Source organism: Corvus hawaiiensis, chromosome 16 (assembly GCF_020740725.1).
Source record: "Corvus hawaiiensis isolate bCorHaw1 chromosome 16, bCorHaw1.pri.cur, whole genome shotgun sequence".
NCBI classification, from domain to species: Eukaryota; Metazoa; Chordata; class Aves; order Passeriformes; family Corvidae; genus Corvus; species Corvus hawaiiensis.
In genome coordinates this window covers 373,531-390,621 of record NC_063228.1, presented here as the reverse complement: position 1 = coordinate 390,621, position 17,091 = coordinate 373,531, and the positions used below count along the sequence as shown (strand labels likewise).

General features: G+C 38.8%; 1 protein-coding gene and 1 long non-coding RNA gene across 7 annotated transcripts in view; one reads left to right on the top strand and one right to left on the bottom strand.

The window, feature by feature from the left end:
- Positions 1–8,243, bottom strand: part of LOC125334325 — a 28,935-nt gene extending 20,692 nt beyond the window's left edge. For all 3 annotated transcript variants that reach the window (XR_007207118.1, XR_007207116.1, XR_007207117.1), the window contains exons 1-4: positions 8,159–8,243; positions 6,938–7,371; positions 1,168–1,215; positions 441–551 (exon numbers count right to left, since the gene is read on the bottom strand). This is a non-coding gene — a long non-coding RNA (uncharacterized LOC125334325). The remainder of the gene's footprint in view (positions 1–440; positions 552–1,167; positions 1,216–6,937; positions 7,372–8,158) is intronic.
- MYH11 (myosin heavy chain 11) overlaps positions 1–17,091 on the top strand; it is a 55,658-nt gene that overhangs the window by 16,985 nt on the left and 21,582 nt on the right. For 3 of the 4 annotated variants that reach the window (XM_048321077.1, XM_048321080.1, XM_048321079.1), the window contains exons 4-10: positions 1,041–1,068; positions 8,189–8,291; positions 9,953–9,973; positions 12,217–12,309; positions 13,259–13,322; positions 14,525–14,623; positions 15,579–15,722. In XM_048321077.1, the coding sequence (XP_048177034.1) occupies positions 1,041–1,068; positions 8,189–8,291; positions 9,953–9,973; positions 12,217–12,309; positions 13,259–13,322; positions 14,525–14,623; positions 15,579–15,722 (552 nt within the window). The remainder of the gene's footprint in view (positions 1–1,040; positions 1,069–8,188; positions 8,292–9,952; positions 9,974–12,216; positions 12,310–13,258; positions 13,323–14,524; positions 14,624–15,578; positions 15,723–17,091) is intronic. The other variant, XM_048321078.1, reaches the window with a different exon arrangement.

Sequence of the window (17,091 nt, the reverse complement as noted above, 5' to 3'; positions counted from 1 at the left end):
ACTTCAGTGCTGGGGCTGTTTGCTCAAAGCCTTGCTCAAGTCTGCTTCCAAGTAGCTCCAGGGCTGGAAATACCACACCTCTCTGAGAAACTTGCCCGGATGTTTGACAAGTGAAGAAAACGGTTGTACTTTAGAACATATCACAGCAAACATGCTCATCATGCCTTTTGGTAGAAGAATCTGTGTAAAAGTTCTGAAGGTAGAGAGAAACTCCAACTCCAGGTGAATAAGCAGGGAAGATCACTCCAAGAACAGGTTATGGAGATGGGATGCAATCCTAAACCTTCCTGCAGCATTACAGAACACTGGACTCCGGTATGCTGAAAACTCTTACGTGTCTCACATAGTAGAAATGGAAACTTTGGTCCTCTTTTATATAAATCTTCATCCAAAATGTGTTTGATGGTCTGTTTGTAGTAAAAAACATGAAGAATACTTACATACTTGTTGACATGATCTTGTAAAATCTACAAAGTATCTTGTTTTATTTTATTCTTTGGAAGATCTCCCGAAGAAATTACTTGTGCTCTTGATAAAAGTTGTCTCTCAGTCTGAAATGAAATACAGACTATGTTATTCAGGTATTTGAACTGCTTTGCTTTCAAAAGTCAAAGCTTTGCATGACCAGCTTAGTTGTTGATGCTTTATCTGTCCAGACTTTGTTTCGAATGGGCTGCTAGCCATAGTTCATAAGCATAGTAAAAACTTGAGTTTCAGGTTTGAAATTTTGTTATAATCTTCTTACAGAGAGTCTGATCTTTTTTCTGTCCTCATTACAGTTCATCTCTAATGGAATTTACAGAAAATATTTTTGACCTCTTAACCTTTTGTTCATTTTTTGTACAAAATATTTCTATTAGAGATGGTTATTTAAATGCAAGGGCAAATTAAATAAGATGTGAACCCAGTACGTTTGACTAATCATGGTTGGCCAGGTTTTAGAAGGTCTAGGCTGTTCAATGTAAATCCTCATAAATATAAGTGCTTCTGTCAGAAAAGCCATTTTCCCTAATTAATGGATTCTTTTTCTTTATTCACAGATCGAGAAGACCAGTCTATCCTGTGCACGTAAGCAAAATAATCTATTTTAGTATATCTCAATGTCACAATGTCTTTGTTTATCCAAAATCAATTCAAATTCTGATGGAATGGACACATTCCCCTCACCTTCAGTAAGCTTGAACTCCAGTACCAAACCTACTTCAGTAGATAGACCTGTTCATAAGATAAAGAGCATCAGTGTCATAGGAAGTCTTTAATGGATAAAATTATTTCTTTAAACTGATTTTCTGAACTTAGAGATTTAACAGTTTACAGTGAGCAACTGGGGAGTGTGATTATTACTCCACAAAATCCCACTGGTTTGTCATTCCTGCCTGTTTTGAAAAATCACTCAAAATGTTGAACTGGACAGGGATCTGCTGCTTGACCCTCAATTATGACTGTCTTTCCATTCTTCTCTTGCTTGTTAGTTGGTTTTATTTTCTTGAATGCCATCAAGAATGCTTTTGAGATAATTTTGTGCTTGTTAAATTAGACATTTTCCAGTTTTCCTGATAAAAGATAGGACTTGATTCTATGTAAATGCTAATACTGTTTGCAGAGCTGGCATGTGTATTATTTATAGCAGGGTCATGCAATGATGCTGTAATCTTTCAGGTTTAGGCTATCTGAGAAAATGTGGCTACTGACTGAATATACATTTACACTAAAGTTTTTTAAAAGCACTGCTACTGATCACCAGCCATAACATTATCTTTGAGTGCCACTGCTGACTGGAAAAAAATTATCACCTAATAAAAATTATACCCTGTGTCTGGTACCATAAGGGCTATCATAATTCTAACCTCCGTTACAACAAGACTTCAGTATTTGTAAGTATACCAATCAAAAATCTGACCCCAAATACATTAACACCTAAAAGAAATCTAAAATTTCTGCAATGATGAAGTAAAAATTGATCATCACATTCTTCCCAGGATGAAATATGTCATGGTTATGAAGACTAATTTACAATATGCATTTCCTCCTTCTATTTCTGTACTTATGTTTATTTTTCCACTAGTAAATCTTCTTTTAACTTTGGAACATTGGTATTTTCAAGAAAGGGACTTTCTTTTGCAAGTCTATGCCTTTTTGTTCATGAAAATCCATTAAAGGATCCACTTCTTGCAGCTTCATTTATTGAAATTACCTGGCCATCTTGCTGGAAACCTAAATTGTTTCACACCAGTAATATATAAAATAGAGAAAATTAAATGCCTAAATTGTTTCACACCAGTAATATATAAAATAGAGAAAATTAAATGCCTTTTCCATCCAGTAATATATAAAACAGAGAGAATGAAATGCCTTTCCCATTTTGAAAACAGCCACAGCAAGTGACTCTCCAAGATGTTTAGAGTAATTGCTGTATGTTGGATGTACATCGCAACCCATAGCTTAAAACAGTCCTCACACGTCTTTTAAAGCAAGAAGATTGGCCAAGCTAAAACCAATGTACACAACTTTACTGCTTTAACATTCTTCTTGGCCTTATTTGGCCGTGCAGAAAGAAGAAAGTTCACTTGGCTTTCAGCTTGGCAGCTATCAAGTTGAAGCAATTTGTAGTACTTTATAGAATTGTTAAAAATGCTAAGAAATTACCTTTTTGCCTAAAATATGTAATAACTGAAGACTTCATGGCATTGATCAACCAGGATTTTTTCTTGAAAAAGCTACAGGCTTTAACTTTCCAAGGCCTGGTACCTAAATTGTAAAAGAATAGCTGTAAGGATTCATATGGATCCCCTGAAATGCTCCTGGCACACAGGCAGGGGGGCAGATCTGAGAACTGAGCCTGATGCTGTGTTTTTGACTATAAATGTACCCATTCTCAGGACTTCACCATCAGCTCATTAAAGCTGCCCTCATGTGGTTAAGTACTGTTTGTATCCTTTTTCAATCCCTCCCCTTTGTGTGATTAGCCATGGTATGTTTAAAATCTCCATCTGTCTTCAATGCTCATGGGTTCCAGTTCTTCCTCAGAATTCCCTGATTTCATTATTTCCCCTACATTTTATTAATAACTACACTCATACTGCCTTTGGCCTACTCTCCTCTGCACACACATCCTTTCGCTGTTAGCTCTTTCCCATGGGTACCATCACTGAGCATGCTCTCGTGTCATTCCCTGCCTGTTGCTCTCTGGCATTTTACAGTCAGCCTCAAAATCCCCCATCTTACCATGCACATTTACAGCACAAAAAACTTTATACCATAGCTGTGCTTACTAATATATCTGTGACTGCATTATTGTAACATAACATCTAGCATAACATATATAATAAATATACAATACCAAATATTGCACTAAAGGTATGAAATATGGAATCTTACTCTTTTATGTGTCTGAAAATTAGGGCAGGTAAGACTTTTCCACCCTTGTGTCTTGGTCTCTGTGCTGTTCTGAGCAGCCTTCACTGCTCTGCCTGCCCATTGGGATTTCCTGAAACTCCTGCCTGTGCTTTGGCCCCCCACACAGTGCTCTCTCCTGTTTGACATCTGAGTTGGCCACAAAATAGTCTGTACTCACTCTTAGTCCATATTGACCAGCACATAGATGTTGCTGAAGGAAAAATCCCAAGAAATCTGTCCAGGTACTCAGAGATCTGAGCAAGTTCAGTACATCAGCAATAAAGTGTGAATTGAACTAGGCAATGGCCAGTGAACAGACTTGTGGCTTTTCAAGCTTTTTCCAGTGTTAGTAGAGGCACAAGCCCTCAAAGGAGACTTCTGGCCTCTTGTTGTTCGATTTCTAAAGACACAAGTGGATTCTCCTGGAGATTTCAAAAGGTTTTTCACTAAAAATTCCACAAGTGCTTATTTGCAGAACTAACCACATGAGAGTTTTAACAATTTCCTCATAAACCTGTCTGATCTCGGGGTTATCATATTTTAGCCACTTCCTGAAAAGAGCAGGTATTTTCTAGAAAGCAAATGTGGCTAAGAGGACTGTGCACAAGTTTCAGTTTAAAAAAAAAATCTACCTTAAATGAATGAGAAAACAATCTGATCAAAGTTCTGAATGTTTGGGGTATTGTGAAGTCTGTGGAAACAAGTACATGTTAAATACCTGTACATATAATCAAGTACGTTTTCATTACCTTTTTGTTTTTTAAAACACAGGTTCAGTTTGAATAGCTTCTATAAAAAAGGGGGAAGTAGCAGGATCGTATTTCCACTTAATTTGATATGGCAACAAAACACTGAGTGGGGCGGTGACCATCCTGCCCTTTTCCCCTTCCTCCTCTCTCTCTCTGTGGGCAAACTCTCCAGAGCCTCACCCGGCTATGGGACTCCAGCCCATTTCCTTCCCTGACACATGTCAAGAAGCAAAATCATCCAGAACATCTCCAAACGGCAAAGCCCTATTAGTCAAAAGACTCCTCGACGGGAGAGCAAAGCTCTTCTTCCCCAGCTCAGTAAATCTCAAAGGCTGGCGCTGCTGCCTCGCCCCTCTCCCACACAGACACCTCGTGGAGCCCCAGACCCGGGCGGAGCTGAACCTGCTCCGTCTCCTTTGGGAATTGTTTTGTAAGCAAACCCGTAGGATCACTGGGCTGGCTTCTGAGACGAGTCTCCAGTGGGGTACAGCTGGTCTAGGACAAAGCTTTTCATTATGTTTGCACATCTCATACTGCAGGACAAAGGCTGCCAAGCCCTGATGTGATTTAGAGCACCACATGGAGTGCCCTGTGCACAGGGGCTTCCCACAGTGCCAGCACAGCCGGATTAAGGGATGTGTGTACGGGCAATTCTTGTGGTTCACTGCTTACTGAAACACACACTGAAAATAAATTCTGCTGTTGCTTTTCAGATGTTTCCAAAAGTGGAATTAAGCTAAGTCTCATATCATAATATTAGCATGGAAAGCTTTCAACTTTTCAACAACAGCAAAAAAAAAATACACTTTTAAAACTAATTTCCCCAGTTATTCTCAAATGTACAAAAGTCCTAGTTACACCACAGGCTCAACTCCCAACAGTGGGGCCAATCTGCTAGTGTCACCTTGTTCTTACTTGGAAACCTATTCTAGCTGGGATAATTTTCATTTAAGGTGAAGTTAATGGAGTCATGGAGGATTTTGTAGCTCAAGAGGTACAAAATCTCTGTTATAGCTGAGCACTATATATGTGACCTTATGTGCTTTAAATCCTCTACTGAGTTCCTAAAACAATGCCTGGCAAGCAACGAGGGAAGGATAAGTTTAAGTTATACCCCATGATGTGAGAGTGGTATCTTTAACAGAGCGAGACTGTTAGCCTAGTGGAGCCCTTTGCTCTGGGAAAGCCAAAGAGTTTCTTAGGAGGAAAACTTGCATAGGAAGTAGCTAAAGTACTGCTGTTGGGCCACTCAGAATTGTGCAGTGGAACTTGCTTTTGATCTGGTTTTTTGCATTGGCCATCTGAGCTGGGTGCAAAGAACAGCACTGGCAGTAAATGTGCTCCCTTGTGTATGGCAGGAAAAAGAATTATTTGAGAGGCTTCAATTAAACAAATGGTCAGTCTGCTTCCTAAAGATGAAGGTTAGGAGCGTGGTAACAGCATTTATATGGTGAACATCTACTTGGAACATAGTTAAGTCTGCAGAAAATGGACACTCAGAAGAAAGGAGCAGATACCTCCTGGGAGGAATCCCATCATGTATGGTCCATGCCAAAACCACCAGAAGATATATGCAGTAAAAAGACCCAGTAAAAATTCAGTCACTGAGCTCAAGAGAGCAAGTAGATTTTAAAGCAGGTGGGATTTCTCATACTACAATGGAAGTTGTTTCTGCCACCTCAGAAATTATAGTACTTCAAGGCAGATGCAGAGAAAAAACCCATTCTGCATGACCAATTCTGTTGCAACTCAATAGTTCTAGGAACAATTTCATCCACCTGTGAAGTGACCTAAGAGATTCACATGATCTTCTCCTCCTGGGTCTTTCTTGGTAAACGTCTTGATATTTAGAGGCATTGACCCTGACCTAGGGGTCAATGCCTCCTCATTAGTTGGTTTACAGACACATGGCATTTCATCACTGAGATGAAATCAGATGTTGTCATATGGCTGTGATACATCTTTCAGAGTATGAGGGCTACTAATGTTGTTTAATGGATACTTGTTTATCAGACCTGTCTATTGTCATGGACATTTATGACTGATCTGATATGTTGAAAATCAGATGTATTCATCTGCTGTAGACATTACTCTTCATTACTTATTGACCTTGGAGACTTTTTTCTAATTAACCCAAGGTGGTTGAGGTTCTGTGTGTTTTGTATATCATGTTGAGGAACTTTTTATTGTCTGTTTCAAAAGGAAGTTAAAGCCCCAAAGTCTATCTGCAGAAAACAGGAAAGCCCTCAGCCTCTGCAGAAGCAAAGAGTTAAGGATGAAAGAACAGAACTAAATGTTAAGTAACTTAAGCATTACGGTATGATGGGATAATTACAAGTAAAATGATGCCATATATGGTAATACTCACAGGGATTCAGGGAAAAGCCAAATGATGGGCACTGTTGCCCTGGGAGAAAGGAAATGCAATGATGATGTGATGAACTACAAATAACCCTTAATAAAATGGAATAGTTCAAAGCCCAGGGTTTGTTTGAAGAAAGTTGTTTTGGTTGTTTTTTTTCCAAAGAAACAAAGCTGTAAGGTAGATTTATTTGAAAAGTTTGTATGCATATGTCTTCAAATTGGTGTGCTTGGTTTGGAATTGTTCCCAGGACACTTAATTTTTATCAATAAAACATAGAAATGTTTTAGTACTGAAGCACAGGCAGAGATGAATCCAATCTCTAAACTGTGCAAATTAACCCAGGTCTTGTGAAAAGGAATCTATTAATCTCAATTATTTGTGGTTCAAACTCTAAAAGCCAGAAGAAACAGTTCTTATCATGTCGTACCTCAGGCAGGAATTGTTTCTGGTTTCCTAAGGTTTACATCAATGTCATTCTGTATTGAAAGTTCTGTCCAGCACTTCTCCATATTTTCATGTCCATTTATCACTGGTTCTTTTATAGGGAAAATTAACTCTTGCATTTCCTAATCAGGAAAAGAAGCATAACTGCAGTGGATCCAGCTAAAAAGTTTCAGACTCAAAAGAGCTGATAAATATCTCTGGGATTTTTGAATGTATTGTTCTTTTATTTTTTTAAATCAATTTTAGTTTAGATCCAAAGAAGAAGAGGTCCAACTTAGATTGTTGTTCTCCTCACAGCACTAGCTCAGTTGAAAGAAATCGTTTGTTACATCCACACCCACTTTACCACCCTTTTTGACTGCTGAGCAAGACAGTATAAAACATTTTTGTCCATATAATCATCAGAGCCAGAGGTATCTGAAAGACATAAGATGATGTAATGTAACAATTAGAGAGGAAAATTGGCTGGAAATTTCTATTGAGAAAAGACTGTCTATCTGTACTTTGAAAACCACTCTTTTACTTTAAGAGAGGGCTTAAGAGTTGTAAATAAACTTAACCTGGAAGTCTTCCAAGAGATAAGAAGTTACTGCCTTCCTGCTTCCCAAGGGACACTGAGGGCATGGAGCAGAGCTGGGATGCCAGTTCTGCTGGTCAGACATCTCCCCATGATGTCCTTTATTACCCAGTGAGCAGGGACACCTCAGGTGGCTCCATTCCGGGTCCCACTGAATTCAGGGAGCATCTGAATAACAAAGTTCAGATGAGGCAGGATCAAGCTGCCTCATCTGTAGTTAGTCTACTTTAATGCCAGAGTTTCAGAAGAGAAAACCATTGTATTACTGCTGATGTTTTCTTTTACTGCTGTACCACATCATAGTTAATGTTGTATTTTTTGATCTTAAATATAAGCAGATTCCCTGCCAGCTCCACTTCTCAGAAGTGTTCAGATGCTGCCAAAGCAAGATGAACTGCTGTTCAAAAATGCATCATGTTTTAGAATTCCCTTAAATAGCCAATTGTCCACTCAAAATACTACCAGGACAGAGATATAGCTCTGATAATGCATTCTTTGCAGGCTGAAGTCAGGTGGATTTGGGAGATGGTGTTCTGGGGTAAATAAGAACTGAGCTGGGTGGCCTCCAGTCCTGTTTTTATATACTACACACATCTACACGGCAGAAGGAGTCCACTGGTTACCTACCTTCTTTTGTGTTATTTTCTTTCCCCTCAGAGGTGAATCTGGTGCTGGCAAGACAGAAAATACCAAAAAGGTCATTCAGTACCTGGCTGTTGTTGCTTCTTCACATAAGGGCAAAAAGGACACCAGCGTCACTGTAAGTGAGCTCTTCCATATCCAACTCTCCCTCAGGCCTCTGAGGGCTGTGCTGAGGTGACTGTGCAAGTCAGGGACTGTGGCTTGTCAAACAGTCAACATATTAAGTGTACACAACTACGTCACAGCTCTATGTTTATGGAAAGAAAATTTTGTTTGACACCATCTTAGGCATCAAATCCGAATGTACTTAGGGAGAACAGAAATATTCATAGCTTTCCATATGCATAGCACCTATTTATATGCCAGCATGAAGGCATTGAAGTCTGCAAGGGCTCGAGTCCTTGTTTTACCCTTGACCTCTAGCAAGTAAGAAGTGTGGGAAAGCTGGTAACTAACACATTGTCCAACAGCATCATAAAAATGTATACCAGCATTTAAACTTCCAAAGTTTTGATTGGATTCGTTACTAAGTTTTCTTACTAACTAGCAAAGAGTCCCAGTATAAAACTTGTCTTTTCTTTTTACTGCTCTGTCAGAGGTAACAATTTTGAAAGGCACAATTTTTTATAAGTACTTTGTGACTTCAAAATTTGTAATAGTTTTGCCTGAGAGACTAAAGTTCATTTTCTTACTTTGAACCATATACCTGCCCAGTTCCTGGAGATCATTACCATGGCTGAGGCCCTCAGCTGTCTTTGCTCTTCTCAGTGATACAACTCCAGGTCCTATGTCATTTCCAGCCTTTCCAATGTTACTCAAAACTTCTGCAAAAAAAATGAAGCAATTCACTTTTATGACAAAATACAGGCTTAATTCAGGAAGACATTTCATCGTGTCTCAAATACAAGACTGGGTCCAAGATGAGTAATTAGTACGGAAAGGGGAAATAAAGTAAAATCTCATGACCACCCCTGTGCTGGGTCTTGCAGCTGCCCCTGCCCATGCGTCAGCAGAGCACAGGATATGCAGCCCTCCCTCTTCCACCACAAATAGCTGGGCTTTTATGTACAGGAGATTCTAATTTGGGGCAGGGGAAGGAGTAGATGTCCTTTTGAGTAGTATTTTCTAGAAATCTGTGATTAAATTTAGTGGAAACAGTCCAAGACTAATGTTTAATGTTTATGCAAAAAAAATTATTTCTGCCTATTGAGATCCTGCTCAGTGTCTGGGGGAAATGAACATGGGGTGCCAAAGCCATCCCTAACTGCAGTTGCTGCTGACTCCTCTGGGGAATTACGTGAATCTCAGGATCAAATTTGCCCTGAGACAGACCTGAAGGCAAATATCCATCAGAGAGGAGCTGAGAGAAAGTCTAATTTGTTCTGTACCATGCTGACAAATAGTAATTCAGTGATTAGAACTACTGACACTGCAATTTCAGTCATTAAAATATAATGAATAACAAAATGCACCAGAGAAGAATAAGGGATTTATCATAAAAATATTTGCCCTTGTCTGGTCCTGAGAGACTAACCTGGGACTGGATCCAAATCCCATCCCTTTGTTTCAGGGCTTTTTTTCTCTTCAGTTAAAATGCTGTATGTATGTTAATGGTATTTGTGCCCTTGGTATGTCTGCAATAGATTGTTCATGTCTGTATTTCTGGTTTATTTGCATGGAAACTGTGTACTGGTTATTTTAATAGAGGAAAAACAATAAAAATGTCTGTCTAATAGAAATTATACTGACACTTATTTTATACCATGTTATTCAATACAGCAAGGTCCATCTTTTGCCTACGTGAGTAACTTAGACTGTTTGATGTGTGTTTAAGGCACTGAGTGTAGATCTGCATGCTATTGTTGCACCTCAAAAATTTAAGAGAGATTTTGTTGAAATATGTTGTATGATATGATAAAAAGCAACAATAGCACCAAATGCTCTCACAAATCAAGCCTAACTGTGTCAGGCTCCATGGTAAAGAATGAGGTCTGACACAGGCTGGGTCATCTTTCAAATATCACCCTCTTCTATATCTCTGTGTGTGTTCAAATTGCCATAGTTTGAATTAAATTTCCCACGATCCTGGAAGAGCCGCTCAGCCTGAAATGAAACAATGTGGTTTTTGAATGAAATACCCAAATGCTTTCTGTGCTTCAGGTTGAACTTTTTAGGACTGTTGTGAAATAATTCCTAAACCTCACAGTGTTTGATTTGTTTGGCTGCATGCTTTCCATTTGTTATTGCTTGGAATTTTGCATTTCCGTGTAACTGTTGAGAACTGTGCACCACCACAAGGGTCAGCATGTTCTTAACTTGCTGCTGTGACATGTAACAGAGCAATTCCCACTGCAGCACCTGTCTGCAGGTGTGTTACAGGCCCTCCTCTCTGTGTGGCATACCACATAGCGATGCTTTGGGAATCCAGGCAGGTTAGCTGGCGTATTCTTGGTGTTTCTGTGCCAGGCAAATGGGATTTATTTTCTTTCATGCAGTCTTTTTTGCCCCATTCTGACTGCTGCCTCTCAGACTTCAGCTATGACAGTGTTGCCTCTTAGTTAATTTAGTACTTCTTTTGACAATCTCTCTGCAAAAAAAAAAAAAAAAAAAAATTAATTCATGGTTGGCATAGGCACCTCTGTGGAGTTTGGTGGACTTACAGCTGCACACAGTGCTGGCCATGTGGAGCCATAGTTTTATACCCAGGTTTATGGCATAGTTCGGTTCTCAGTAGAAGCAGGTGGTATCTGTCTCATTTTAACAGACAAGGTATTATTTCAGATGTCACCATCTGATTGCAGCAACACCCTTTGCTTATACTGGAGTTTTTAATCTACACAGAGTAACTGGACAGATCTGCTCAGTACAGAGAATCTTCAGGGACTTCTAGGAATTCATTACTTATTCTAGGATTCCTGTATGAACTTGTTTGGAAACTTTCCTTCCTTCCTCCTCCAACTCTTGGGTAGTAAGCTTTTTAATGGTACTGCTGAGGTAGCTCTCATCATTGCCATAGGAGTTACAGGACATTCAGGAGTGACATTTAGAAAAAGGTTACCAGATTTGCACATTAATTGGGAGCGCTTTCATTTTCCAAATTATTTCCTAGATTCAAACAAAATATTGCCTTAATTTCCAATTAAAATGATTTAAATTATATCATATTATCTATCAAGGACATTTTCCTTTTCAAGGTGAGTTATTTGAAATAATGCATGTTACCATGGAGTAGTATTCAAAGAATAGTGTGGCAAAGTAAATGTGAATGTAAATGATCTCATAGGACAAAGTTGAATGAAGAGTTCTGAAAAGCTGTATACATATTCAAAGTATTTTTTCAACTTCATTGATTTGCTTAGAAATAGGATTAGGTAAATATATAGAATTAAATGCATGCCTGTTTCATTGCATGATTTGTTTCCTTAGCAATTACCAATCACAATTAACAATATAATACGAAGTTTGTGTGTTTGCATGAGAATTCATTATCCTAGTTTGAAATAAATCAATGCAATTCCATATTTAACCTAAGTAGCCTTGCATGGATCATTATTAATAGACTTGATGAAATCTGCTTTGTAGCTTTGTGCTGCATTACATTAAAATTATTCTCGGCAAGTTATTCTAATTACGTTGTCATTTGCTAGCAAAGGGTCTCAATAAACTAACTTGGAAAAGACATGCTAGAGGTTCCTTTAAGAATATCCCTTTTAAAAATTATACTAAACTGGAAGAAAAAATTGACATTGAATGACCCTCTTTTTTAAGGAAGGCCAGTCATGATGTTAAACAGATTAATAGAATTTGATCTGTCACAGGCAACAGGGCTGGAAAAGGGTCATGTATACAGGGCAGCAGTCAATTGCACAAATAGATAAACACAAAGATTAATCAAGAATGAAAACAAATCCACATGAAATGCAGTATTCAGCAAAAAAAATAGAGACTTAACTTAGATTTCACCTTTCTCTCCTGTGTACAAGTGTTGGTTTCAGGTAAGTAATTACGAAGTTCAGTGTTAACTGCTTCTGAATGAATTTTAGGGTGAGCTGGAAAAACAGCTTCTACAGGCAAACCCTATTCTTGAAGCTTTTGGAAATGCCAAAACTGTGAAGAATGACAACTCCTCCAGATTCGTAAGTAGGAGAAATCCAGGTCGGTCTGGAGTGGAGGGGGAGGTAAAACACCTTTTAAAAGCCAGTGTACAGACAGTGGTCCCCATCAGTGCTTCTCTCTAAAGAGAGCCTTAAAACTGATCCCTTAAAAACAGTTTAGAATTCTCCTCTTAAATAGGAATTTGGCTTGACAGAAGATTAAAGATCAGGCTCAAACTTGACAGTAACATTGTCTCTCACAATTTAGCAGTCTATGTGTGACCTTTTAGAGTCACCTTCTGCTCCAGCAGATACCCACCTTCAGAATATTTGCAAACCAAATCTGTACTTCCATTTTCTTTGCACCATTGTTGAGTATGTATGTATCTCATAAGGTGTGTCTGTTATGTCCTGGTTAAGATAATAAATAGAAAATGGAGAAAAAACGGAGAGAAAATGGAGAAGAAAGAAAAAACCAGTCACACAGATCTGAGTTAGAATGTTGTGAGCTGAGAGCTGTCATTATCTGATGACACTTCTTCCTGCAAGTGCTGGCAGATGCCTGTTTTCCCTGCAGACCCTCCTCTCCCACCTCTGCTCTCTCCTTGCAAATTTTAGGGATCCATGTGGGCCAACCTTAGCAGAGTGAGTTACACAAATCCAAGGCTGTTCCCTCACTGACTTTGTGGAAATCAAAGTAGAACAAAGATGTTGTCCTACCCCTGATTCCAAAGCCTAGTCCAGCAGGGAGAACTCCTTTCCCTCTAAGTGCCTGAACAAAGTGGGGGAAAATCTGTACAGAGGGAATATCAGAGAAGTTCACTTCCTTTCAGGCTGTTCCACAGGTTGTCCCAGCAGGAGGGAGTCAAGCATGTTATTCTTGGGAGGATGATGCACACATCTTATGAAACAGGCTAAATACTGGCTAAAGTCAGAAAACCTGGCATAAGCTGAAAGAATAGCCCAATTTAGATCTTCTTTTCATTCACAGGGCAAATTCATCCGCATCAACTTCGATGTGACAGGCTACATTGTCGGAGCAAACATAGAGACTTGTATCCTTTTCAGTGAGCTGCACTAGGCTGAGAGGAAGTAAGATAAACAAGCTCATTGCATGTCTAAGAAAGGCAAATACTGATGAGGCTGCTATAAACAAAGAGGGAAGGAAGTGGCTCTGTTTGTGCTGATACCAGCTTCTCAGTTTGTCTTGCTCTCAGGTTTATGTTTTCAGGGCTGTTTTCTCAGCTATGGGAAAGGGAGCTATTCCCCAAATACAGCTTCAGAAACTGGACAAACTGTAACTTAGGCAATGGCAAGGGACATTTTCATGACCAGAGAACTCGTCTTGCCTGGATGCTAAATACTGACTGCTGTGTCAAATTACACACCCGGAGCAGGGAGCTGTATATCAATAACCGTGATGTACTTTTTCAGGGAAAATGTACAGAGAAATTCAGCTCAGTCTGACCTTGTCTGTCAAGTATGTTGCCTGTTCCCTTGGCTGTTTATGAGGTAGTATGTTTTAATGAACATATTAATATGCAGGTAGTTTCCTCCGTGTTGCACTGCTCATTTTTGCATACAGAAGGAGCTTCTTGCTCCAATAAATGAGAAAGAATGATGCAGCTATAAAGAAGGACCTTATCCCTTGAATATAGCATCAAGCAACAGTTTATAATTCTGCTCTTATTTTGACAGCTGATCTTTAGAAAAAGTCATGTTTTAACATTTTTGGTCTTAACTGAAGTTTTATCTACAGCACTTTAGCTTTTAAAGAGTGAATCACTGACTGGTATTGAAATACACTATTGCAAACTTCATTTTTATTAGCTTATAGTCACAAAAATGGTTCATAAATAAAACTTGATTTTATTGCTTTTATACCTACAATACTCACCTCAAGAACTCTTTTTCTAGCAGCCCCACCTTATGATTAAAGAATTATATTGGTACTTCATTTTCAAAGTGCTGTGAGTTATATTGTGATATAGATAATATTAGTTTTATACTCTGATTTTAGAAGCATTTAGGTCTATTGTGCTCACTGCCATGATTACCAGTATTTACCCTGCAATAAGAGGTACAAAATTGATCTGCTTTTTGTGGTAAGCATTATACCATTACCAGAGCTTCTGCCACAGAATTAGACATATATTAGTGTTTTACAAGCTCGTGGCAAATACTTTGACAATGCTATTGCTGGTTCTGAGGCTGATAGCACAATTAAGGAAATTTTTTTAACACACTTGACAAACAGATTTGCTTGAAAAATCCCGTGCAATTCGTCAGGCTAAAGATGAAAGAACATTTCACATCTTTTACTATTTGATTGCTGGAGCTTCTGAACAAATGAGAAGTAAGTTCCTTACTAATGGTTCTCTCATCTCACTGAATAGTCTGAGCAATGGCTTGCCTAAGTATTTATCTTAATTTATGTAATTATATGTCATTCAATCCTTTCTATAAATAAACAGGCATAGAAATAGCTATGAATTTTAGCTATAGAAAGTAATTTTCTCAAGTGAATTATACGAAAGCATCAATTCATGTCCACCTATTTGAGGCAGTTTACAGGATATTTAAATTTACAGGAGATGTAGACTCATTCAGATCCCATCTTGAATAATTTCAAGAAGAAAATTGGGAAGAGTTATTAATTGCTTTACACAAAAGAAACTGTGGGTTCCAACAAGCATATCGGCTTGTTGTTTTAAAATAAATTAAGAGAATGTATTTGCCACAGAACATATTACACTCTGAAAGCCACAGTTTCAGATGTATTGGAACATCACGGTTCAAATATGACATATTTCCCTCAATCACTGCCAAAGAATGTATAAAGCGATTGATAACTGGCTTTTATGTTCCTTACCTAAGAATCTGTTGGTGGCCATAGAATAGGGTTGAATAGCCTGTTAAGTTTGGCCCAATTTGGTTGTTGCCTGGTTTCATTCTTATTATTACCTGAATCCCCACAGGCAGAGGCATAATTCTGAGTAGGTTACATATGGCACTAAATAAAAGAATCTGGGGAAGAATGGCTCAGATTTGAGTCCATAGGACACAAAATTACCCCAAGGTGCAGAGACGCTCCCCAGTCACTAATGAAAACTGGAAACTTAACACCATCAAGCTTGCTAAAATAGTTCTTTTGAAAATATTTGTGCACCACAAAACCCTAAACTCCTCATACAAGCAGAATCTTCCTTTGGTGATAATGTTGTGGGTTTTTCTGTTGTTCCTTAGGAGAATTCATGAACCAAGAGCATTAAGTAGATGCACTTAAATAAAGCTTTTCTTCTTCTTTTTAGATGATTTGTTGCTGGAAAGCTTCAACAATTACACCTTTCTATCTAGTGGCTACGTGCCTATTCCTTCTCAGCAAGATGATGAAATGTTCCAGGAGACCTTGGAAGCCATGAAAATTATGGGCTTTACTGATGAGGAACAGACATGTGAGAATTGTTATCAACACTGTATTCAAGATATTCAAGTATATACAGATATTCAAGATATACATCTGCAAGTGACACTACATAGAGATGCAAATGCAGAGGTTAATTCTGTCCAGAATAATCACTTTGCAAAGCTAATTTGTTTATGAAAGAGAATATTTCTCATTGGAACTCCCTACATATCCAAAAAGAGATTACTGAGTCCAAGCCAGCTCTATCAACAGTAATGGCCATTTAAAGCTATTTTTCAGAACTTTCCAACAACTAGCATGAAAAAGTTGCAAAATAATCTGATTTATTTTTTAAAGAAATGGAACAGGCTCAAATAACTCATATGTACTCACTGATTCAGAGAAAAGAGGAATAAAAGCAAAGAGCATGAAACAACTAAACTGTCTAGAAAATGTAGGCCTGCCAGAGACATCCACCTGCACAGCTTTTAGTTCAGTGCCGCTGGGAGTGTGCAGGGCCCTCGGATGCAAATTGCCACGTCCCAAGTGACACCTGGTGGCAAAAGCAGCATCCTCCCATTGCCTGAGCCTTGGAGCAGCTGCAGCAGCTGCATCAGTGACCGAGGGATGTTGAGCAAAACCCCAGCCTTGGTCAATCTAGATGATGTTACTGGTGCACACTGGTCTGCTCTCCTGACAGTAGTGGTGTGGACGGCAGCATTCTCCACTGCAGCAGCAGGAGTCGTTATGTTACTGTCTGAACCCCTTTGATTTCATGCTCTAAAACAGAAGCCCATTAGGACGGTATCCTTCTCCTGTGTAAATTTATCAGATAAACAAACAGAACTCCCCAGATTCATACAACCTCATCTGTAACATATCAGTAGATTTTACTACCCAAGATTAGGTGGAATCACATTTATATATATTTTAATAATCAAACATTGTCAATTACTTTTCTGTACTTTGACACTAATCCTTCAAAGATATGTACAGATTTGATTTTAGTTGCACAACAAAATATCCATATATCCCTGAATAACTGGACATTCAGAAGTGCCACACATTTTTGAAGCTGCTGGTAATTCAGATATATTTTTTATTTTAAACACAGAAATACTCTTGAGTGACTGAGCAGGGAAGATGCTACAGGCACTGAGTGGGAGACAAGTTCCTGAGATGTGGGGATCTGCCTGGGGGGCCAGCCTAACTTAGCTTGAGGTGCTGGTGTTCCCAGACTGGCGCATTTACTCCACTGCACATGGAGGTTGTTGCTCAAACAGCATTCAAACTCCTGCAGTTTATGGCACAGTCCTTTAACTCCTTCCGGAGAGGTACAAACTATCACAGGCAACAGAATGTTATTGCAGAGAACAGAGCTTTCAAAACATGGCCATTCTGGTCCTCATTTATATTAC